The 26,146-nt window shown below is 35.8% G+C and overlaps 1 protein-coding gene across 7 annotated transcripts in view; it reads right to left on the bottom strand.

Annotated features, from left to right (window-relative positions):
• LOC126973462 (zinc finger protein 567-like) overlaps positions 1–26,146 on the bottom strand; it is a 64,195-nt gene that overhangs the window by 5,672 nt on the left and 32,377 nt on the right. For 2 of the 7 annotated variants that reach the window (XM_050820755.1, XM_050820756.1), the window contains exons 6-8: positions 13,009–13,297; positions 11,659–11,936; positions 6,089–11,368 (exon numbers count right to left, since the gene is read on the bottom strand). The exons of 1 other annotated variant lie outside the window; for it this stretch is intronic. In XM_050820755.1, the coding sequence (XP_050676712.1) occupies positions 10,905–11,368; positions 11,659–11,936; positions 13,009–13,297 (1,031 nt within the window). In that variant the 3' untranslated portion in view covers positions 6,089–10,904. Of the gene's footprint in view, positions 1–310; positions 976–6,088; positions 11,369–11,658; positions 11,937–13,008; positions 13,298–15,064; positions 15,815–18,988; positions 19,608–26,146 lie in introns of those variants that run through there. 4 more of the 7 variants (XM_050820762.1, XM_050820759.1, XM_050820766.1 and 1 more) reach the window with 4 other exon arrangements.

The raw sequence follows: 26,146 nt of genomic DNA, 5'->3' as shown, positions 1-26,146 counted from the left end.
GTATTACGGCTTTAACAATATACATACGACATATATAACAATAATTACTTTATTTATGCGGTAAGATGCGAGAATACGCCTAAGATCTTTATGAGATGCATTGTGACTGACTGCTATGAGCAGATCCCGATCAATAAAGGAGTTAATGTACTCGTTTCATCCATTCTTAAGCCAATATAAACGAACAACGGGGCATGAAATTTTCCCTTCTTTCTTTTCTTCCCAATCACACAAACTGATTCTTTTTCGTACCATAACTTTCTTTCGCCGAATTCATTACGTGTTGACCCAACATTACCAAAAAATAACGGTAGGTTAAATTAACTTTTATTTATTTTAACTAAATCAACAAAACCTCACCAAACATGTCAGAACTAAAATGGTCTCTAATCTGAGCGCGAAACGAAATTTATTCGGAAAACTCTGGATGATGCTTCGTAACGTGGTACTTCAAACTTGTCTGCTGCACAAAAGCACTGCCGCACTTTTTACAAACAAACCTTCTTATATTCAAGTGCATATCGATATGGGTTTTGAGATTCTTCTTCCACGTGAAAGACTTATTGCAAAATGTACATTTGTACTCCTTCTCGTTTGTATGCTTAATGGAATGCGATGACAGTGACTTTTTAGTGCCAAAGCACATGCCGCATTTCGTGCAAATATAATTTTTCTCGCCCATGTGATAGGACTGTTGATGACGCAACATAAGCCAGGGGTAAGCGAATTTTTTCCCGCAAGCTCCACAGTTCGGGGCTGGTAACCCGTGCGCTTCTTCCATATGAAACGCCCGCCGATGCGCGGGGACTTTCACATCGCAAAGGTGGCAACTCCGGAGTTTGGGCCGCATTTTCTCATGCACGTGGCTAAAATGTTGGCTAAAATTTCCGCGTTTATGGAACTCCCGGGTACAGACAGCGCATTCGTAAACTGTTGCTCCCTGTACTTCTTTTCGTATAAATTTTTGTGGGTGATCTGAAATGGAAATATTTATTTGGTCAAATTCGTAATTATTTAAAAGATTTTAAAAATAAAAATGAACATTCTATACGTGTGAAGAGGCAAGTGATATACCCAGGGACTTATTGTTAGGATGTAAGAGATTCCTTGATAGGTTTCATGAATCACGTCGCGACGACAGAAAAGGTTCTTACTGGAAACATTTTTGAAGCGGTAAGTCTTTCTGGAGCCGAGAAGGGATTGAAAACAAAAACAAAACGTCAATTAAACTACTTAGGAAGGCTCTACAGCAAATCCTATAGAAAACAAGTCCGATTGAATCCTTGGTGCGGCACCTACTTACCCGGGAGGATTATATAAACCTACACCCGAGATACAACGCTGGGGACCTATTCGGTTTTGCTAGCTCTGCTATACAATGGACCCGATGGGCTAGACAACAAGTCAAAAACGTGTTAATTCTGAGCGATAACTCATTCCACTCGAAATGAAGTCTAGAAAATGTATCGAAAGTTTCTGTTAGCACATAAAAATTATAATTTTGTTTAAGATGAAAAAAATATGATAAAGTTTTTCGATGAACCGGCGGCAATTTCCAATAAAAAAGTACCAGCTCCCGGAACACTATTTCTATTATTTATAATTTTATTTTAACGCCGAAATTAGTTCTTCGCGCGACCGTTACGCTACGAGTGTCTAGTGTGGATTTAATTCTATACATATCACATCATTTTGTAATTTTGTTTACATCTGCATTACGTTATCCTTTGTTGATGCAATTCTCAAGATATATATAATAATAAATAAATGAGCAATAAATGGGTAAATCTGTAGATCATCAGCATACAAATGGATAGAGAGAAGAACGTTATGAAGATAATATGAAGATAGCTAAAAGGAGAGGTTACAGTACACCACCTTGAGGCACGCCCAATGTGATGTTGCACCAATTAGTATTTGTAGTCAACTTTAACACACTGGCGACATGCAGTCTAGTAACTACGAAGCCTGAATTACTGATGGAGATACGCTCAAGGAACTTGGATTTTAATTGGACTTAAATTTAATCCATCTATTGAATTATTCATCGACCAAAATGACAATGCCAAAGTCCAAAAAATAATAAAAATTGGCAGTTATAGAGACTGCCGATAGAAGTGATAACTTAGAAGTGGTAGTGTTAAAATTTGAAATATCATAATATTTAAGAACAATTATATTATTAATATCAACTTATTTTCAATAATATAATATTCAAACAAAAACAATACTTCATCTATGCACAATATATACACATTGAGCTTTTCACTAAATCCATTCAATTTCACTTATAATATACTAGCTGACCCGGCAAACGTTGTTTTGCCATATAAAGTATTTTTGGTGTTAGACCGTTTTTTAAACCGACTTACTTTTTAAATCAGACTATCACGAAAAAGTCTTTTCATCTTTCGGGTTAGTATTGACACACAAAAATGTGGCTTTCTATTTGTAGCAGTCAAAGGCAAATAAACTTTATGCAAATAGGATAAAACTAAGAGGTTCTGAAGCGTCAAAGTCGTCACTAAATTCAAAGTGCTATAGGCAGAACCGCGGCCTCCGACGCGCTATTTATAGGCTCCCGCCGTCCCGGCCGGCCAGAACCGCCGCAAACGCTACGTTCCGCATTTTTTAAATCTGTAATATCTTCGAAAATATTCATTTAAATCATATGCTGTATAGGGCCATATAGATCTATATTAAATCAATAATGTTTTTAAGGTATTTAATTAGATAAGTATTAATGCTGTATTGGTTAAAATCGCTTCGACATTTAGCCATTATTTGTCGTAAAAAGTAAATGACAAAAAAATGTTATTGTGGGATATCCATAAGAGATAGAAATATACCATAGCCGAGTTTTCTGTAGACCTTTTCAATGTGTACAATACTTAGTACATTATTTTGATAAATCTCGTAGGGTTCAGCCTGCGTTTGCAATGTAAGCGCAAAAAAAGTAATTATTTACGACATCACATTAGAAACCTCAAAAATAACAATATTTCTCCACTATTTAATGGATGTTATTATACATATAAACCTTCCTCTTCAATCACTCTATCTATTAAAAAAAAACCGCATCAAAATCCGTTGCGTAGTTTTAAAGATTTAAGCATACAGAGAAAGCTACTTTGTTTTATACTATATAGTGATGATACATAGCACAATACGTCAGCTGTATAGCTACAGATATACTGCTATAAGCATTTTGGCAACGCGAACTCACGAGATATCACTCATTCAAAATGTGTGTAACTATTTATTTAATTTTCTAATTATTTATTTATCGCGTGCGCCAGTCATGAGCATGTCAGTGACGCGAACTCATAAGATATTTCCCTACCAAAAAATGCCAAACTCTGCTAAAGCAAAATCGGAATACAATCTATTCCATATGTTCTGTTTTTAAAGTGATAACCCTCACTTCAAGTATTAATACACCTACATACATGAAGCAAACAGAATTTTATAACGAAGCGGTACTCGAACGGTTAGCTCAGTTGGTTAGAGCACCGGCACGGAACGCAGCTTTTGGTCAGGTATTGATTGCAACATTTAGTAAATGGTAAGTTTATTTATTATACCAACACTATATCGTAAACAGTCGCTACTGGCGATACAATATTGAGGCTATAAAACAACTTGGAATAAAAGTGCAATGCACTCCGTTTTTCAATCATAATAATTATTGACACACTTTTTACACAAATTATCTTGCCCCAAGTTAAGCATCTATAGCCTGTGTTATGGGTTACAAGACAATGATATATTTAATACAATATACTTACTTAAACATACATAAATTCATATAAACATACATAAATACATTTAAACATCCATTACTCGGAAACAAACATCCATATTCATCATATAAATGCTTGCACCTACCGGGATAAACCTAACCCAATATATACCTAATCATAGCTATTTAATTATGTTTATTAAAACTCGTAGTCCGTAAAATAAAAAAAAAGTACAGCCGTAAGTACGCCGCAACAGCTGACAGCATTAGAAAAATAAATATTGATACACTTTTACACACATTATCTTGCCCCCAAGACAACGATATAATATTTAATACGATATACTGAACAATTTGTTATTTTATTAAAGTGATAACCCTCACATCTGGGATAAATTAAACAAATTAGATTTGTAAATAAAATGCGGGACTCGATCCCGCGACTTCTCGCGTTCCGTGCGAGCGCTCTTCCACTGAGCCAACCGATCGAGTGACGTAAGGTTCACAAATGGTTCAACTCTCAGGTTGTGGCTTCATCTACAGGATCAACTTTACAGTTGATAACCTGCTCAGCCCCAATATTTGTATATTAGGAAATTTACGTAAGATGTCGCTCTTTTAAATCTAAACAATTTTGTTGACAATTTGAATTAGTGTAATTAATCCCAGAAGTGAGGGTTATCACTTTAATTTTTGGAGTTTACTCCTCAAGAATCGATTTTCATATATAGCGCCCGATATGAGAAAAACATGGAGAGTAAAACTTACTCATCAAAATTTTATAGTAACGTTTTTCTCATTTAAATAAAAACAGACTTTGTCTGCTTACCAATAGTGCAACAATTAGCATTCCATTTTCCTGTCGGCCACCTAACGTTACTTTTGAAAATTATTTTATTTTGCAATAAGAAGTATTGTGGCTAATGAAAGTTAGTTTCCTAAACTTTGTTAGATGGCGTTGAACAACAGACACCTCATCAAAGTTCAAATTAAAAATAAATAATACTAGATTAAACGTCATCTAGTGGCACTTTCCTAAACTATATCCTATTTCCAAATCGATCACTGAATCTATCGAGTAATATGACAACATAACGGTTTTCGATAGATGGCGCTGATCACAGATTTTTAATAATTAAGTACCTGACCATAAGAAAAATCACTATTAACTATGAAGTTATTTTATTTTTTTAATATATATATATATATACATATATATACATATATATATATATATATATACATATATATACATATACATACATATATATAATTAATTCTCTTTTATTAGCTTCTGCTGTATGTCTGTTTGTAACCGACTCCATTGGATCTGATTTTATTTATTATCTATTCAAATACAATCGTTCTTGAGGAGTAAACTGCAGTCGTGCGTCGGAGCTGATACACACACTTTTTTTTTATCTCAAGTCAATTTCATAATATGCATTTATGTGGGTTGTGCAGGTTTTCAACTGTAAAGTAGATCCTATGGATTCGGTTCGACTCCCGCATCGTTCATAAATTTTATTTACAAACGATATACTTTTTTAAGTTTACAAAAATACATATAAACATCTATGACTCGGAAACAAACATTCATATTCATGATATAAATATTTGCACCTACCGGGATTCGAACCCGGTACCTATATCTTAGTAAGAAGGCTCACTCACAACTCGGCTATATGTGTGGTCAAATGATAAATAACCCGTCATTGGCTAAGCTGCCACAAAGCGCGTGGCGCACAAGCCCGTCTTAAGCCGCCGCGCGTTACCGACGCCAATTTCAACGGGCTCGTGTTACGATAAAATTTATTGCTTTTGAAGTGTTTCGGCTTGTTTATAAAAACGAACGTCAATGCTTTAGTTATTAAACAAACTAGCGCTTTGTTAGATTACATAAACAATAGATACTGCGTAATTTAAACAAATTTCGTTTAAAGTAGGGCTGAACGGCTGACCGCATTTTGACGGCTTGTCGTATCTACACAGATAAAAGTTTTAAAATTAAATATTCTTACTTTTATAGTCTGTTATATTACCTTTATTGTGGTATATCGCTTGTCTTGTCTTACTCTGTGTATATTTAACGAAAAAATATCTGCTACCGTTGTGTCCCAAGCAGACGTACCGTCTGGTCAACAGTAGTTTTGATAGCAGACGTCGGGAGTAAGATCTGTTTCCCCAACGTGGTATTATAAAGGGTTCACTCTTTATAAGCGTCTCTGAGATCGATGGTATTATTGAATAAATTCGATAGTATCGGTGCATTAAATCAATAATAAAATACAAAATACATTTAGAACATAATATTTATTAATTGAAACATTAATAATTATGGTAAATACTAAAATTACAGTTTAAAATAGTAATTAATATAATATATATAATATTATACTAAATTAACATTATTATAATTCTATCATTAAAATCTAGCAATAAGCAAGGTCTCTTAAATCATCGATGCTTTTGTGATGGATGTAATCGTAATTTTGTCCAATTTAAACGAGCAATTATTGTATGTATGTCGCAGGTATATTGTCAAAGCCGTGATATTACAATTTCACTAGTGATATTATAGTAAAACGGTAGATTGTCATACGATGTCATTTCTTACAATTTAACGGCGTGGTTTTGGTGATATTGTAATGTCACGGATACACTATTATTATAGTGATATTAATATGATAAATGTACAAATAAAATTTGAAAAACAAAATTTTATGAACGATGCGGGATTCGAACCTACGACCACCGGCGTTCCGTGCCGGTGCTCTAACCAACTGAGCTAACCGTTCGCGTAGATTCGAAAAGCCACAGCCTGAGAGTTGAACAAAGCAAACAGAATTTTATAACGAGGCGGTACTCGAACGGTTAGCTCAGTTGGTTAGAGCACCGGCACGGAACGCCGGTGGTCGTAGGTTCGAATCCCGCATCGTTCATAAAATTTTGTTTTTCAAATTTTATTCGTGTATTAATCCTAGAAGTGAGGGTTATCAATTTTAAAAAAATCATAACATATTATTTATAATAAATGTAGGTATATTGGAACATGAAGTACATATACCAAGGATAACTCATGAGTCATTAAAATGGCAACTAGGATGCACCATGCAGCATCACTAATTGCCCGTTAAATCTGCCATGACATCCACAAATCCCAAGGGCAAACATTAATATCTGTTGGCGTTGACTTAAAGTCCAGTTCGGTCTTCATATATGTCAGCTTGATTTGTTAACAGGCACTATCATCGTCATGAACTGTCACAATATATCCCAATTAATAATAACATTCATTTAACTACTGTTAATATATTTTAAATACTATTTAATATAATTATCACCATAATTAGAAATAACTATAATAGCATATTATATTCAGATCTTAACTTACTTGATTCGTGTAAGTTAGTTGGCACTACTCTAGTGCCAACTACTAACTAACAGTTGGTAGCATCACCACGGTAGATGGTCGTGACCAATATATACCTAAGCCAGAGTGCTCAGTTCGAGGAAACATTATTTATTGTGAATTCTAAGGGGTAAAGCTGCCCAAATTGTATAGAATTATTTTAAATTATTAGTGGAAACTGTAAAACACACATATTTCAATTTTAAGTGCGTTTAAATGACCAACGCCTTCTGCATATATGGACCAGTGCCTTTGAAAATGATAATATGAAAAAAAAATAGTAGGATGAAACCCATTAGAAACGGAAGAGAATATAACAAAAATTAAAAGAAAAATAAATTATGGGCGATCTGAGGTCGGGAAGTGGAAAAGGGGGGTGCTTTAAGGTAAAAAACAATTTTTTGACATACCCTCAAAATTTATGTTAAAATGACAAAAGCTGTAGATCTTTTTATTACCTACAACTTTGCCATTTGACTTATTCCATAGACCTTGCAGTTTTGCCGGAAATCGAGATAAACCGTTTTTACCCTTAAAACACCTCCCCCTCCCCGTCCACTTCCCGACCTCAGATCGCCCGTAATTTATTTTTCCTTTCATTTTGTTATATTCTTTTCGTTATCGTCTCTCATTTCCAAGTTTCCAATGGGTTTCATCCGACTATTACGACATCGGTCTAATACAGCATGTTATATTATGTAATATTTTTAAAGTTACGCGACCAACTACGTTAAAGGTCCATCTCTTCAGTCAGACAGACAGTATGGATACTTGCTGTATCAGGATAAAATCCGATTTCATAATTAAAATTGTGATGACAAAAATATGTATTTACAGTTAAAACTTATTTCTAATAAAATGTTAAACTAATTGCACTCGAGTTTTTTATTTAATTATGCAAAAAAATATTATTCATATTTCATCAGTATGAATTTCGTATCTAAATATTATTGAAAATTTATTGAAGTAGGAGTTATTTTACGGAAATCCATAATTATCCAAATGTTTTGAGTTTTCTTGAGTGTTAATACCGCCAATATTCGTCTTCAAACAATTCGACACGTGTTTCGCCTCTACACGAGGCATCTTCAAGAGATGTTTACTTGCCAAACTCTGGCACGAGACTGCTCTTTTATGCCTTCGTCGCATGAGTTGGCGCTCTGTGATTGATCGGCTGTTGTGACGTATTACCTCCGAAAGAGATACGTAATAATGGTGAAGAAACCAAATTTTTTTTGTTCAATCAACAATGTAAACATATTATATTTGTGTTTTATTATTTCTAACCGTCTCGTGCCAGAGTTTGGCGAGTCAACATCTCCTAAGGATGCCTCGTGTAGAGGCGAAACACGTGTTACATGCGAATTGTTTGAAGACGAATATTGGCGGAATTAACACTCAAGAAAACATCTAAATATTATTTATCAAACAAAATACTAATCTCGATCGTAGGTACTGTATATTAGAACAACAACAGTTCAAAAAGCGTCGCTGATCCAATATGTGGAAAGGTTAAACCTTACAAGTAAAACATAAACCTTACTAAAATATATATCTCACAATTATAAAGAAATTTAAATATTATTAGAGATGAAAACACCTATAAAATGAGGTTAAGATAATCCTATTTCTTTTAATCTTAATTAATCATATTATATAAGGTAATAATTTTTAGATCAATAATAATTTTCTTTAAAATATACTCTTTACTAAAATGATTTGATACATTAACATTTACATCATTTTAAAACATATTTTATAGGACTTACTAAATCCAAAATTATATCTTTACTTAATTAAACGACGGTGCGGGTTTCTAACCGAGACTGGATGCCTCTAGCGCTCTAGCCCTAAGATAACAACTACTTCTAAGATATCAACCGTCTTTTTGACGCGTCTTTCATAACTCCTGGTTTGTATGTCCAGCTCATCCGTCGTGGATCTATCTACAGGATTTGCTTTACAGCCAAATTATTGAAATAGTAAGTTATCTTAAGCGTTCATTCCTCTAAAATTTATCTTCTACCAATTCGACATGTGGTTTGCCTCTACACGAGGCATCCTTAGGAGACGCCAACCCGACGGACTCTATGACGAGATTTGGCTGAAGATAAATCTTAGCGGAATAAACACAGAAGGTAACTCATAACATTTAGAAAATTAGGAATAGGACTTAGGAGTTAATATTTCGCTCGTTGAAACGTAAGTGATTTTACAAGAAATATGCCAAGATATACAATGCAATGCTTCAGACTTCAGGTTAGCTTAGAGGTAAACACGTTGGGTTAGAGACTCCGCATCGTCCATAAATTTTGGTAAAAAAAAAATGGAAATTATATTTAAAAAGTTGTAATCGTTTAGAGTTTATGCTGTGTCATTATTTTATATTCAAATATCATCATCAAGCTTTCAGCCAAACGTCCACTGCTGGACAAAGGCCTCCCCCAAAGATCGCCATGACGATCGGTCCTGCGCTGCCCTCATCCAACCTATTCCGGCGATCTTGACCAGATCGTCGGTCGATCTTGTGGGGGCCTACCAATACTACGTCTTCCGGTACGTGGTCGCTATTCGAGGACATTACTGCCCCAACGGCCATCTGTGCGAGCTATGTGCCCTGCCCACTGCCACTTCAGTTTCGCAACCATATGGGCTATGTCAGTGACTTTGGTTCTCCTAAGGATCTCGATCTGGCAGGCCGACTCCCGAGCAAAGCCCTCTCTCCATTGCCCTCCGAGCGACCATGAGCTTCCTCCTTAAGGCCCATAGTTAGCGAGGACATCTGCGTTCTGTTTGTCATTACTGGCAATACACTGGTTAAAAACCTGGGTTTTGTAACTCTTTTTTTATGGAATAGGAGGACTAACGAGCGTACGGGTCACCTGTTGTTAAGTGATCACCACCGCCCAAAATCTCTTGCAACACCAGAGAAATCACAGGAGCGTTGCCGGCCTTTAAGGAAGGTTTACGCGCTTTTTTAGGTTTAGGCACCCATGTCGTATCTTCCCGGAAACACCGCACAAGGAAGTTCATTCCACAGCTTTCTAGTACGTGGAAGAAAGGTCCAGATGGTGGAAATGATATCCTAACTTGTGGCGTGTCGAGCAAAGGTGCAATTCGGCAGCAGGAATCAGGTTAAGCAGCTCTACGGAACACTCCCCGTGATAAATGCGGTAGAAGACACACAATGAAGCGACATCTCTACGCAACGCCAAGTGATCCAGCCTTTCACAGAGCACTGGGTCCCCGACAATTCGAGCTGCTGTACGTTGCACGCGGTCAAATGGATCGAGCTGATACTGGGGTGCACCAGACCAGAGATGATGACGCTTTGTAGAGCGCTTGAAGTATTGCCGTTCTCTATTAATGACGCTCAGTGTCTTCGAAGCCAATTTGGCTTTGCCTTCCAGATGGCCACGACATTGGGAATCGCTCGAGATTTCGAGACCCAGTATTCCGATACTAGGCGAGGCTTTAAGGGAAGTGTTGTCGAAGAGCGGTGATACGACAACTCGTATAAAAATTAGTATAACTTTTATCCAACAATAAGAGGTTCTACATACACTTCACTAACTGCTTAAAAAATATAAACCAGTCGCCATTTTATGATAGCAGCCATTTTGAAAACATTACAACACATAATATCAGCAGTACAAAAGGATTCAGTGAAATAGCTTTAAAGAAACTGCTTCTAATTCAATTTAACCTAAAAACTACCTACGGAGTTAAAGAAAAGCTTAAAAAAGCGTCTTAAGAAGGATGATGCTTTTTCATGTGATAATTCAAGCTATTCGGTTGCACAAACTTTGCGTCACATCGATCGCACGCATAATTCTTGATACCCAAATGTATATTCAAATGATAGGTCAAGTTTGTCTTCCATCGGAAAGACTTTGGACAGTGCGGGCATTTATAGTTGCTCTCGCCCATATGAGCAACCTGTTGATGCTTTTCCATTTTGCTTTTGCTGTTGAAAACTCTTCCGCAAACTCCACAGGCCGGAGACTTCATCCCGTGCTCTTTCTCCTTATGGGCCGCAATATGTGTCCGCATTATTTTGACTTTGCAGAGCGCACAGCTCACGAATTCGCTGTGGACCCTGGAGACGTGACGTATTATTGATAGGCAAGTGTCAAGTTTCAGTGGACACATATTGCACGCATATTTCTTTTTGCCCTTTTCTTCCAAAACCGAATACTTTTTTACGATTTCAGCTAAAAACAAAAAACTTTTGTCATTTTCGGAGCACAGTTTTTAAAGGGAACAAAATTTTTATTGAATTTGAAATAGTTACAAACACAAGCTGTAATTTAATGGTGTCTCTAAGGTTAGCATATATTCAACAAAATCACTACATGCTAAGAAGATGATAAGAATTAATGACTGAGAGAGTACGCCACAAGTATATGATAATACTACTGGACTATTTAATTTTCTTTTATCTTATGAGATCAGATGCTATCAGAAAAGACTTTCGTAAAATTTTATAAAAAATTATACTCGCCATTATGACAAACATTTTCCTGGTGTTTGCTCAGTTTATTTTCGCTATTAAATACTTGACCGCAAACATTGCACCTCGGTATAGGGATGCTGTGAACCGTCATGTTGTGTAAGTGGAGTTGTTCTCTTCTCAGCCGGAGTTTGCAGATCTGGCAGTTAGTGAAGGCGTGGCGGCTTCTCATATGAGATAACGTTGTTTTCCGTACTTTCGATCGGAAGTCACAGATTCTGCAAGCGTATTTAACGCCCTTTTCGTCCTCGATCTTGTTTATGTCTTTACTGACTGCTTAAAGAAAATACCGTTGTATAAATTGAATGAATATCAGTTAGTGATGTTAGTATTTTGTTGTTACTGGCCATTACGAATGACAAGACACGATTCATTTGAGGTGGTTTGACCATACATTTCATGATAAGATTCTGGCTCCATCAGATGCATACTGAAGAGAGCAGGTGAAGAACAAAACTTAATCAAGGCGAGTGGAGGATGAGAAAAAGCTTATCATCATAATTTTTATTACTTTCAGCCGCTTTCGAGATATTGTGCTACCGGAGAATTAATACTACGCATTAGCTGGACCCAGAAAGTTTCGAATATAAAATATTGGAGCGCATCAGCAGAAACCGGTCATGAGAGATACGACCGTTTACAACTTCTGATGAGGAGATACAACCTCAATTTCGAGGCCAAGCGAAGCGTTAATCGCAAAAAAATCTCTACTTTGAAACATCCGGGAACAGACCAACATCAACATAGTGAAAGACTTGTTTTGCTTGGCACAAAACTGGACGAAGTTTGCTGAACTGACGGCAAACTTCTAGTAGTGGATAGGCATTGAATAGAGATAATGAATATCAGAATCTTTCACCCCGTTCGAAAAATTATGCCTCAGATATTAATATAAGTAGCGCAAAAGACCCAGCGGGCTTTTTTTAGGATATTATAAGAAATGGTCATACAAATATACAATTAACATCTTTGTCTTCCCACTCATAATGTACTTACATGTAATATGGCTGACTTGACTTGGGATCTTTTTTAGACTCCCTGGCCTCCTACTGGTAGTTATATGTACCCATATCTAGGTCGACCAAAACCTTCACTCTCTTTCGCTCTATAAATATATGCAAGCTCTCTTATATTTGATAGTCTAACATGGACCAACATTTCTACCGGTCTCCGTGGAATCTACACCTAAATCTATCGTTCCAAACACTCATTCCCATTCGCTCTGTGATTCTATGCAGAAAAACTTCCATCTAGCTTTTATGCATAACCAAACCAACTCAATCAATAAAATTATGATAATTGGCAGAAATTTCCCCACCCGTATAATATAGCAACGCATACTCGCCTATCGCACAAATCTTTCGGTGTTCGTCCAAATGGACTTTTCCGTCGAACAGGTGCTCGCACAGATCGCATATCTCCATCACTTTATCGTGCACAGCCTCGTAATGCGACAGCCGCCGATTCATCTCCACTTTTTCGTCACAATATTCGCACTTCACATAGTTGTGTACAGCTTCGATATGTTCTTCCAGTGTCCTCTGGGTTTTCACTTTGTAATCACAGACAGAACACGCGAACCATTTTGTATCGTCCTCCACTTTGATAACAATATGTTTGCTATTCCCACCTAGAAAAAGGGAACAAGTTATTTTGGACCCAGATTCTATTTTATTGCAAATCGGAGTTTTATAATCGGTAAATCCTCTCACTCCAATATTAGGTGATAAGATAGAAAGAGCGCGAAACCGTTCAGATGCAATTTACGTAAGCGCCATATAATTTTTAATTTATTTTTGATTATTATTAATGAATTAACTTAAAATTATAGTAAAATACTGCACATGTCTACCATTGTACTGTACTTTCATTTCAAAGATTGCCATGAAACACTTAGTAGAAATATCATGAAAAGCACTATGGTGTTTTTTAATAAACAAAATTTTATATAAATATAATATTTAGAGGATTTATTTAAATCGAGTAATGTCTAATAAGCTGCATTGTTTTAATCTGTTTAGAGCATTAATCTTAAACCACAGTAATCCTTGGATATCTATATTATATTCGCAATGCACGCAAATCGGTCAGTCAATTTTTTTATAATTTTTGAAATAATCATTTTGTGTAAATATAAAATATTGTAATAAAAATATATGACAAAGACAAGTTTGCATGCTATTGGTAATTTCTAAATAGGAGATACTTTAAGCTATTGTAAGACCAAATTTGTACCATCCTATTTAATGGCAAATCATCATCGTAATCAGGTCTACTGCTGGACAAAGGCCTCCCCCAAAGATTTCCACGACGATCGGTCCTGCGCTGCCCTCAACCCCTTGCCCCCAACGTATTCCGGCGATCTTGACCAGGTCCATCTTGTATAATGGTAAATAAATGAATATAAAAACCAATTGCAGCTCAATTGGTTGACCATGCCAATGCTCATTGGTCAGACCTGATAATAAAATCGTATCGTAAATAATCGCTTTTGATTACTGGGGATTGTTAAAAGTGACGTAAGCAAAATTTGATAAATAATAAATAAATTAAACATTTATTTTCAGATAACTATGATCCATTGAGTAAACTTATAATCTAATAGTGTTAGTAATTATATGTACTTTGTGACAAGTGGTCAACATACGGACAGTCCCCGCTTGTCGGCTTTCGCCCTCAGATAAATGTTACTACTGCCTCGTATTCGGGGGAGTAGAGGAGCCACTTTTTTATATGAACTTATTAAAGTTAAAATTAAAATTATGTTTAAAGATTCTGTTATAAGGATAGCTTACATACATGCCATGCGTGTATAAAAGGCTCTAAGTGCTATATTAACGCCGCACAACTATATAAGACCTTTTGAGGGATAGAACTTAGATAATTTATGTGTTTAGATAGATCCTTTTTCTGTTAGGACAACAGGCCAGGTTTATTAGTTTAGTGTTCATGACAGCTACGTCTTACACTAGCGATACGTCAGTCATTTTGTTTTAGTGTGCGTGCGTTAATGGAAATAGAGGCTTACAGTTAACATAACTAAAATCCTATTTTATGTTCTTAACAGGGCCTTCGATATGATATGCTAAATTGCAATTAATACCATTCGACAAATTAGCAAGAAATCGCATACAAGGTTCTATATTTAATATAGATTTACCATAGAGACAGATAAAGGAACAGCTCAGTAATCGATCATAGGACCTACGGAGTATTTAATGTATGTTATATGATACACATATATGGTTTAAATATTGTAAGAGAATTAAATAACTTAAGAAAGTCAAATATTTAATTTTATGAGAAGTTAGAGAACCAACATTTTTAATAGAGTATTCCATTTATCACAAATGTAAGGCTAAACGAGATGGTCAGGATATTAGCATAGTCGCAAAGTCACCAGAATAATCTGAAATGTTTATTTTAAACTGAGCCACAGTTTCGATGAATTAACCCAAAATTCTAAGGTCTCTTTCGTCCATAACTTGCGCAAAAATTTAAGAATAAAAGAAGTAGTAAGACCAAATAAGGGATTTAAAATTTTACACTTTATTTTATTTCAATCCAACACTTTGCACAACACAGATCTAAACTCCGGATGTCGTTTCACAACATGATACTTAAAGCTGGAGCTCTGCACCAATGCCTCGCCACACGTGTTAAATTTGTATGGTCTTCGATCTGTGTGTGTACGTATGTACTCGCAAACCTTCTTTATTCTTCAACGTCTTCCCGCAAAAGTTACACGTAAACGGCGTAGAGTCGGAATGCGATATCATATGTCGGTTCAAATGATGATTCGTCGGAAATCTCCTGTCACACTGTTTACATGTAAAGTTACGTTCGCCCATATGAAATGTTTGTTGATGCTGCAGCAAGAGGTATGAAAACGTGAACTTTTTCCCGCAGGCGCCGCATTCTGGCCTGGGCAGACCGTGAGCATCTTCCATGTGTTTCGGCCGCTGGCTTTCAATCACCTTCACATCACAGAGATGGCAACTACGCAGTTTGGGCCGTTGTTTCAGATGTACATGTCTATAGTGCTGAGAGAAATGCGCGCGTTTCGCGTATGTGCGATGACAGACCGAACACTCGAATATTTCTTTTCCATCCACCACTTTTAATATGAACATTTGTTCCGCCATACCTAAAACGAAACGATCTTGTTATCTCCTATGTCAATCACATCCCACTTACATATAACAAATAATATAAGAGCGAAGCTGTTCGCTTACGTGCATGATAATCGTTTCTTAGCGGGTTGACATTGAATTATTTTAGTCGAATAACTATTCGATACCCATTTATAAAAACATTCGAATGAACATGGTCAGACAATGAGATTAAAATCGGTTTAACATTGGTAGCAAAGTTCGCGGAAATTGAAAGATTCCGGTACTCTTTAATGAATATTTGAAATATTATACAAGAAATTAGACAATATTATTAAAACAAAAGTCTCGAAACAATCCATTTATAAATACGAGACTGGATTTTGGAGAAACCTAGATTAATAATAATAACAATTATATAATAAAATTATTTATTTATTTCACCTGGGGCTTATTCATTACACACCGGTATGAAAGAATTACCGCGTAACCTGGATTAACCTCTGAATCATTTGACGCTCAAGAAAAACTGTCTATAATTAGTGAACATCTTATTTATGTGAATTTTTGTATAGACGAAAGGGCTATTAGGAAAGGATTAGTATGGATAGTTCTATAAATGAATACAAAGGGTATGTTGATAGAGCACTTCTAGCCAGAGATTATCGATTTCCCCATATTGAGAAATTGTCACCTAAATTAAGTTGAGATTCTCCGCCGTTTGGAAAATAAGGCAACTATTGGATATAGCAACGGCTAGATTTGTATATTTTTCGAATTACCACACCATTTGTCCTACAGTATTCTGCTCTAGGGTATGGCGGCTGATATTGATAGCATCGTCATTTTAAAGAAAACAGCAGTTAGTGCGAGATCTGTTTATAGAAAGAACTGCATAACTTTAACAATAGAAATAAACATAAAATCGCCATATCCAGTTTTAGAACTAGTAAGGCAAATAAGTCATTATTGGGAAATTTTATTACATTCTATAATTAACTCCCCACAACTATAACAGAATTACCTGACAAAACATTCAAGATATATGTAAAAACCGTAATGGCAAGACGTGGTAATTGTAATATTAAAGAGTATGTAAAAATATGTGAGATGTCAATATGAATTTAAGAAATGCTTTTTCAAAGGAAGCAGTTCAAATCACTGCAAGAACAGCCACCTGCCTAGACAATAAGTTTTATAGTAAAATTTATATATTAAAGAAAGTGTTCAATTGTTTAGAATCGGATCGTTGCAGATAATAACTAGTAATACCCACCAAAAGACCACAGTTAAACTCGATTCGAAAGTTTAGGCCGATAGCAAAGATAAATTTATAAAGTTGTATAAATTGTACTTTTAGTTTTGTCAAGCTTCATATTTTCGGTTCATAGATTCGAACTCCAAACAGATGATTCACGATTTGTTTTCAGCAGTGAAAGATATTCACGAAATAACCCTTCCCGTTAAATGAATCAAATTAACTTACCACTTAAAATTCAATGACTGGACAACTTCTGGCTTACAAATCTATTGGATACTTTTTTTCGATTTATATGATTAGAAAACTTATTGATAGCTTAGCTATCATGGATAGAATTAGTAATTCGGACAGTAAAATTAAGACAGTATGGAACATTACTAATGCTGAATCGAGTAGAGTAAATAAAACTTAGAGCAATAAATATATTACCTTAAATGTAAATAGTATTTATGATAAAAATTAAGTAGCTCGTGTTTTTATTACTTTTTGGATACCATACCGAGTAAAACAACGTAACACCTTGACTCCAGTGAAACTAAAGCTGAGCACTTGCTAAAGCTAAATATCGGTGCTACTGGCTCTGCGTTTCAGTTTGAACATGACAGCCACATTCCTAGTCAAAATTTTCAAAATGTTAAAGCTAAAAGTCATCGAAGATATGTGAGGTATATCAGTGAAATCATTGTCGGTAGTAATTGAAGTGGTTGCCCCGCGCCACATTAAGCTAATATTTTATAACTTGTTACATTTATTACTTGTGCTGATATGGTTTGGGGACAACCTGATGAAACTAAGTAGAATTATACCACTATTTAAGTCAGGGGCAACCAGGATACCAGTGAAGATAGCAATTCTATACACTACACCCCATATACTAATAATATACTACACCCCAAGCAATTTCGTTTTACCAGGGGAAAGTCAACAATGGATGCTGGAATGGAACTTGTTAAACATGTGTTTGACTCTTGGGAGGACTTCCATAATGCAATAGCTATTTTCGAAGTGATCTTTCGAAGGCTTTTGATTGCGTGGATTTTAATATTTTACTTAAGTTTTATGGACTTTGCGACAATTCTTTAAAATTAATGACTTTTTGCTTAAAGAGTCGTAAACAGTAAGTATGTAGACATTTGCGCTATACAATCAAAAAGCTCTGATGTAGCGATAGGCGTGCCACAGGGCTCCATCCTTGGCCCGTTTCTCCTTTTAGTCTGTACTAACGATATTCCATTTATGATAGAAAAACTCACGGATATAGTTTTATTTGCTGATGACACGTCACTTGTATTCAATATAAAACGGAAAGACAATAAGGTGGATAGCAAAATGCTTAACGATACTATGTCAAATGTTTTAAATTAGTTCACACAAATAATAACCTATTGATATACAGTAAAAAAATGTATTCGATTTCAACTACCAAATATTAAACAAACAAAGGTTAAGATAGTGCTACATTTTAACTCTGGAATTTGTAGATTCTACTGTTTTTCTTTACATTACTATAGATAGTAAATTACAGTGGGGCCCACATATCAGTAGCATAGCAAATAGGATAAGTTTAAAAGATCAGACAGTTGACTGATGTGAATACAGCTACTTTGGTCTAAGCTAATATTTTCAGATTTTTTTGATGTTATAAATTAAGCTACGAGGTAAGGCTGGCTTCTAAAATGGTTTGAAATCTTTAAAATCCTGCTTTTTCTATTTTAAAAATTTATGGCAAAATCAAACTCATTAAAATAAATTTTAATACCGTTTAGCAACTGGCGATATTATTTCCAAGATGCTTCCCGTATCATAATTTTTGTTCTAGGTCTGCGTATGATATTTGTATTAAGCTTGACAACGTACTTAAAGTAGTTTTTGTAAGGTATTTTGGATTTTTATTATTTCAAAAACTACATCAAAAAAATATAAGGATAAAACAATCAATAAGAGTATATAAGGGACTTTTACACTTTATTTAATTCCAATCTAACACTGTTCATAAACAAATCAAACGCACTCCGGATGTCGTTTCGCAACATGATACTTCAGGCTGGAGCTCTGCACGAATGCCTCACCACACGTGCTACACTTGTATCGTCTCCGATCGATGTGTATATCCGTATGCACTCGCAAACCCTTTTTACTCTTGAATGACTTCCCGCAAAAGTTACACGAAAACGGCCTAGATTCGGAATGCGATATCATATGTCGGTTCAAACGTTGATTCGTCGGAAATCTCATGTCACACTGTTCACATGCAAAGTTACGTTCGCCCATGTGAAAAGTTTGCTGATGCTGCAGCAAGCGGAATGGGAATGTAAATTTTTTCCCGCAGGCGCCGCATTCTGGCCTGGGCAGTCCGTGAGCTTCTTCCATGTGCTTCGGCCGCTGGCTTTCAATCACCTTCACATCACAGAGATGGCAACTACGCAGTTTGGGCCGTTGTTTCAGATGTACATGTTTGAAGTGCTGAGAGAAGTGCGCGCGTTTCGCGTATGTCCGATGACAGACCGAACACTCGAATATTTCTTTTCCATCCACCACTTTTAATATGAACATTTGTTCCGCCATACCTAAAACGAAACGAGCTTGTTATGTCCTATGTCAATCACATCCCACTAACATATTATAAACATATCTGAGCGAAGCCAATAGTATCATAGCGGGTTCACATGGAGTTATTTAAGATGAGCATATAGTCGATATATAGAGATCGAATGAACATGGTCCGACAGTGATCATCCTTTTAATATTGATAGCAAAGATGGCCGAAATATTAGTGTCGAGCTTTAGTTTACGCAATAAGGTATATTTTCAGAAACATTATATTTTTAGGTTTTTTGATGTTGTAAGTATTCTTAACCCTTAAATGCATGATATTTTTAAATATTTTGAAAAAAATATGTAGCATAGATTTAGGGGCACAATACTCGGTAAAAATAATAAAAAAAATATTTATCAAATTTTAGTATATTTATTTCTATTAAAACTTTAGGTATCATTTTTGATACTCCATGCATTAAGTCAAAAAAAAATATGGTTTTAATTTTTATGAAATGAAGAGAAACAATTATTGTTTTTGTTCTCACACAAAGAAACTTTACATTTTAAACACATGACAGATGTGAACTTCCTACAGTTTTTTTTAACATTAATTTCTCACATTTGAATATTCTCTTTCATGCCTTACATTGTCGAAACGGACATCTCTGGTTGGCATTACTTGTTCATGTGCTCGAGTTGTCCTTGCTTTCTTGATTGTTGCTTCTTCTGAGCGAATAGAGCTTGGACGGCCACGTTCATTATCGTGATTGTAACTTTGGTACTTACATAGAGATTCTGCTAGATCTGTTCTAAAGTCAGCTAAATTCATTATTTGCTTAGGATTCTCTCCTTTTTTGGTCAGTACTTTTTTGTAGAGCACCCAAGCGTTGATGACCGTCATGTCTAGCAGATGATAAAACAATCTTGTTGTCCATTTGCGAGACTTCATTCTGATGCGGTAACGACCTAAATAGCTGTCCATTAGGTGGACGCCGCCCATATGAGTATTGTACTCTTTCACGACTCTTGGGCAAGGGATTTCAACTGTAGTTTTTTGCTTTTTGTCAAACCGATTGATGGATTCGAGTGGTTCTGCTCCTACATAAGTCGAAAGCAATAAAACCTGTTTATTGTCTTTCCAACTAGTAGCAACCAGGTCTAATCCATTGTAATGTGTAACATTTTCACAGTATGACCCTCTGGGAACATCAGCTTTCATTACGTCTTTTTTTTCTGGCAATTTGCAGGTCTTTCCTAGTCTATTTCTTTGCACAGTTCCCAAGCTGTAGATTCCTTCTCCTCAAAGATAATAGAATAAAGCAACATTTGTGTAAAAGTTACCGAAATACACTATATGATTAACTTTTGGAGGAACAGGTCGCAACAAACGGATAACTGTATGTGTATGTGACACGGCACCAAAATCAGGTTCATTTTGTAATCTTTCAATATTTTGTGCTTCTGAATAGATCTCAAAGCTGTACGCGTATCCCATCAAGCAACACAAGACAAAAAAGGTTTGTTCGGCAGGTACTGCTTCATAAAGTGTGAAATCTTGGTTGCACACATTTGTTCGTCTACCGACAGTCTGTGATCAAAAGGAACACTCATAAATTGTTTGTTTAGGTAATCGATAACAGGTCTGATCTTGTGCAATCTGTCGTGATTAGGATGACCAACGGGAACGTGATGTTCGTTATGATTCAATATATGAAAAATTTGACGAATTTTTTCAAATCGATTTACTGCCTTTGTATCAGCGATAGGTGAAAATCTAATTTTTGTTGACCAATATGATCGTACACTTGGTAAATGATACACAGAAGAATAAATAAGTATGCCTAGAAATTTACGTAGCTCGAAGACGATAATAGTATCGGTGAAATTAGCATTTTTCTGTATTGCATATTTGTTGGATTCATTCACTATTTGTTTGATAAATTCATCTTCAAAGAAATAAGAAAAAAAATTGAACGGGGTGGTAAGTTCCATAATACTCTGCGGGTAGTGTATATTTCCTTGGAATGGTAAAGCTTCTTCAACAAGATTAAAAAAATTCCGTTTCCATACTAGATTACGAGTGGTTATATTCCTACTTACACTAGCTGAAGAGGTCGATGGGAGTGGTAGCGGTTCAACCTCCTCATTTGAAACTAAAGGGGAAAAACTGTTAATTTCACCGTCAAATATTATTTGTAAAAATTAAAATGTATAGTTTTCAGATTTTTCTCTAATTTTTAGTATAAGACGGTATTACTTGCCAAAATCCATAGTTTTAGGTCTACGGAAAATACCCTATAAGTTTTGATTCCTTTGAGAGTATCGAAATATATACGATTTTCGGCAAAAACGGCCATATTTTTTTACGTTAACTTAGATCCCAGCAATGGTTAAAATATGTTACATCGTAAATCATCTTTTCAGTGTAAGGCGATTTATTAATGATTTGGGTTTACCAACCGCTTTTGGCGCGAAACTTATAAGCGAATGAAATGGTGTTGTATTTGCGTGGAGCGTTACCGTCTACTCGTGACAGGGTCAGCATTTCATTGCTGCCCGTCGCTGGCAATCACTGAGCACCAACATTATACAGTCGGTTTAATTTTAATATCCTTGTCATCCTTACCCATAATCTGACAGTTTTGTGGAGGAAAGTCGGTCCGGTTTTACGGTAGCAACATATTTGATTTCAAACTTACTGCGCTGAATTCAATAAACGCTTTATAAAAATAAAAAGCTAATAAAAAACGAACGTATTGGGATCAGCACCACAATATGACGCGCTTGTGTTTTTCAAAAAAATCGGTTATTTATTTACTAATACGATCGGCTGCCCTAGACGTGCGAACTCAGGAATGGGCTCAAGTATGGTGGGAGTACTTCACAAGGTGCAAACACCCTTATGTTATTCAGCCGCACTCGATAAAATCCCGAAATCCCCGCTTGCCTCCCCTACCACTAGGAGGGTGAAAGTAATGTGTTCAATTCAAAATCAGTGCACCGAATAAAAAACTTTATTTAATTCCATTCCAACACTGTTCACACACATATCTAAAGGCCCTCCGGATGTTTTTTCGCAACATGATACTTCAGGCTGCAGTTCTGCACGAATGCCTCGCTTCCTCGTCTTACACTTGTATCGTCTCCTATTGATGTGTATATCCGTATGCACTCGCAAACCACCTTATGTCACACGTAAGCGGCCTAAAGTTGGAATGCTATGTCAAATGTGTGTTTAAGTGGTCTTTAGTCGTAAACTTCATTTCACACTTGCTACATTCGAAGTTCTTCTCGCCCATGTGAAACGTTTTTTGGTGCTGCAGCAAGCGGGATCGGAACGGGAATTTTTTCCCGCAAGCGCCGCATTGTGGCCTGGGCAGTACGTGAGCTTCTTCCATATGTTTGGGCCTCTGGCTTACACGTACCTTCACATCACAGACATGGCAACTATTCAGTTCAGGGCTTTGTTTCACATGTACATGTTTGTAGTGATGACAGAAGCTCGCGCGTTTCGTGTACTTCCGATGACAGACCGAACACTCGAATATTTCTTTTCCATCCTCCACTTTTAATATGAACCTTTGTTCCGCCATATCTAAAACGAACTTGTTTATCACCTATGTCAATCTCATCCCACTAACATATAATATCAGAGAGAAGCTGTCTGCGCGAGTGTGTTTTGTCAATATCACATGACGCCATTATTAAATATTGTCAAGCACCATTCAATATTTTTACACCTTTGATTCTTGCCAATCTTAACTCTCAAGTGAATGTAAGGTGCCGTTATAAACGTGTTTTAAATGTAAACTTGTAAGATCTGGGAAAAAAGTAAATTCAAAAACGTGAATTGAAGAATATAACTTGAATAAGTCTACTGGAAGGCATAGAATTCTATCTCGGCAAATAATAATAGAACCATGTTGCGTATTTGAAAAGGTGACTCTTAAAGGAGACGCTCTGATGATTGTCTAACCGATATTTTAAGAATGAATGACGCGCCAATTAAAACAATCCTCACACCAATTAATCCGGCGTCGTACTCGGTATGGTGCGATGAACGATGCGACATACCATCGAATATGGTCCTCCACCGGACCGCGTTCGATGGTTCGGTTTCGTCAATGAGGTAATATTATCGCTCCTTGTTTATTTTTAATAGAATTTCGATCAGATATGAATTCATGTTAGCCGATTTAATAATTCATGTTATCTGCCAGCTTGCTTAAAATGCCAAATTTTATTTAATGCGACGAGAGCGATGCACCTTTATCATTTCCATTAACGATGGCTCTTCGTTACATCATTGTTAGCATTTTTGAGAACCGCTTTTCGTACTCGTTTGCATTCATCACATCATGTTAGTCTTCTCTTTTGAAATTTTATATTCAACAGAGCGTCTGACACAAATCCTGTATCTTTTTGTTCCGTAATGTGTATGTGAACATCATTCATCCAGTCTTCTATTTTCTAAAACTAGAAATTCGCAGCGAAACAAAGCATTGCCATAGCGTCACATTAGTATCTTTCTTTTGTCACATTTTATGTATAGAGTGTATAAGGGACAGAATATCTTACAACAATGTTGCCAAAGAATATTTTTTATCTTGTAACTATCAATTTTTCTTCGAGTCGCAACGACTGGTGGAGATAGCTCGTTCTATTCCACGCCACTCCTGACGTATCTAGACATCTGGTTATTTCCGACACCATAAGAGCACTTATACTTAATGCTACTGCGACAAGGTTTCTTACTAACGTCAATGGTTTAAGCGGTCCACAATATAGACTTTCCTTTTCAAAATAGTCAAAATACCAATTTCTATTGATTTTCCTTTAAGCATCATACCGTTCGGCATATTGCAAGCTTACGGGAACGAAATATACGGTCAACGTAAGCGGGCGTGCCTCAGGGTTTAATCCTAGGACCTCTCGTATTCCGCGTCTATATTAATTATTTGCCATTTGTAGCTTCGAAAGAATGTGAGATTGTTCTTTTCGCAGACAACACTTCATTAGTTTATAATATTGACAGACAATCACAGAATTTAGATAAATGACTGTCCTGCGAAAACATATTTAAATGGTTAAGGTTTAATAATTTGACACTTAACGCGAGTAAAACAAAATGTATTGAATTCTCCCTACCAAATGTAAAAAAAATATCAAGGAGTATAAATTAAACCTTTAAAACTAGTAGAGTACAGTCTAGTCAGTTCGCTTCTTTGAATCGTATTAGATGAAAAACTTCAATGGGGTGCTAACATTGAGGCTATCTCAAATAAACTCAGTGCTACTATTTTTGCTATCCGAAGGATTAAAAATCTTCAAACTATAAAATCACTTCAAACAAATACGTATTCTTACAATAGAATCCTAATTCATTTATTATCAATAATATATGGATGGTTTATAATAGAAGGAATAATATAATGAATGTATAATTGTTTAGTTTATTTTGTGAGCTTTAAATTTGAAATTTTATATGCTATAACACGGTTCGTCGTGTTTACTAAAACGGCTTGCTTGCGACGCCGCCGTGTGCCGTGTCGTTTCCTTCCCTGAAATATGTGCGAAGGGAACGATGGCTGGCCTATGCGTCAACTTGTGAACGGGTGCTGCTTGTGTGCCAGGTCGACCTGTTATACTTAATTGTATTTGTTGAAAAGAATTACTATTATGACAGTTATCACAACCATCATGTTCACGTAGCATCCTCTCACAGACAATGAATTCAAGCTCAAAAGGTTGATGCATCCAATATAGGATAATTTATATAGTTTATTCTTTATTACTTTTTATGAAATATTTGATGTTTACAACGCTTTTAACTATAACACGACTCATACATTGGATGCAGCAGCTTACACACAAATTTGTTTTGTATACAAGGTGGTTTTTTGACAAGGAGGATGATGGCCAAGTCGGTAACTACGAGACTTAGAGAAAAGTTGTGAAAGGAGACATGCCCTGCATTTATAAGAAACCAGTTCCTGCATATTTAGTTTTTAAAATATTCTTGAACTTTTGGCAGAAATTGAATAGACGATTTAAAAAAAAATACATCGTGAGTTATTGGACCAATGGACTCTGTTGCTGATAAGGATCAAACATTGCAAAGAAATATATTACTAAAAATGAAGGCAAGTAGATAAATTTTACAAATTGTTTTTCATATCTCACTTTTACCTAACTAATAAGTTGCTCAAAATGGTTTCCGTTGACTTCAATGTATAAGTTTATCCGTCTCTCTAATGACCTCACTGCATTTGATACCATGACAGAATTTATTCTCGATAGAATATCAACAAAAAAGTGAGATCTCTAAAAAAAGGTTGAATAGGAAGTGAGTTTTCTTCCGTGTAAAAATAATACACAGAAAAATTTGCAATTTCTTCACATTTTTAGTAATAAATACCTTTGCAAAGATTGATCCTTATCAGCAATAGAGACCATTGGTCCAATTATACAAAAGTCAAAAGTTCAAGAAATATTAAAAAACTAAATATGCAGTTATTGGTTCTTCTTAAATCGAGGGCAAGTCTCCTTTCACGACTTTCCTCTAAGT

This window comes from Leptidea sinapis, chromosome 29 (assembly GCF_905404315.1).
Source record: "Leptidea sinapis chromosome 29, ilLepSina1.1, whole genome shotgun sequence".
In the NCBI taxonomy this organism is placed as follows: Eukaryota; Metazoa; Arthropoda; class Insecta; order Lepidoptera; family Pieridae; genus Leptidea; species Leptidea sinapis.
This window is presented reverse-complemented; position numbering and strand designations above follow the sequence as displayed.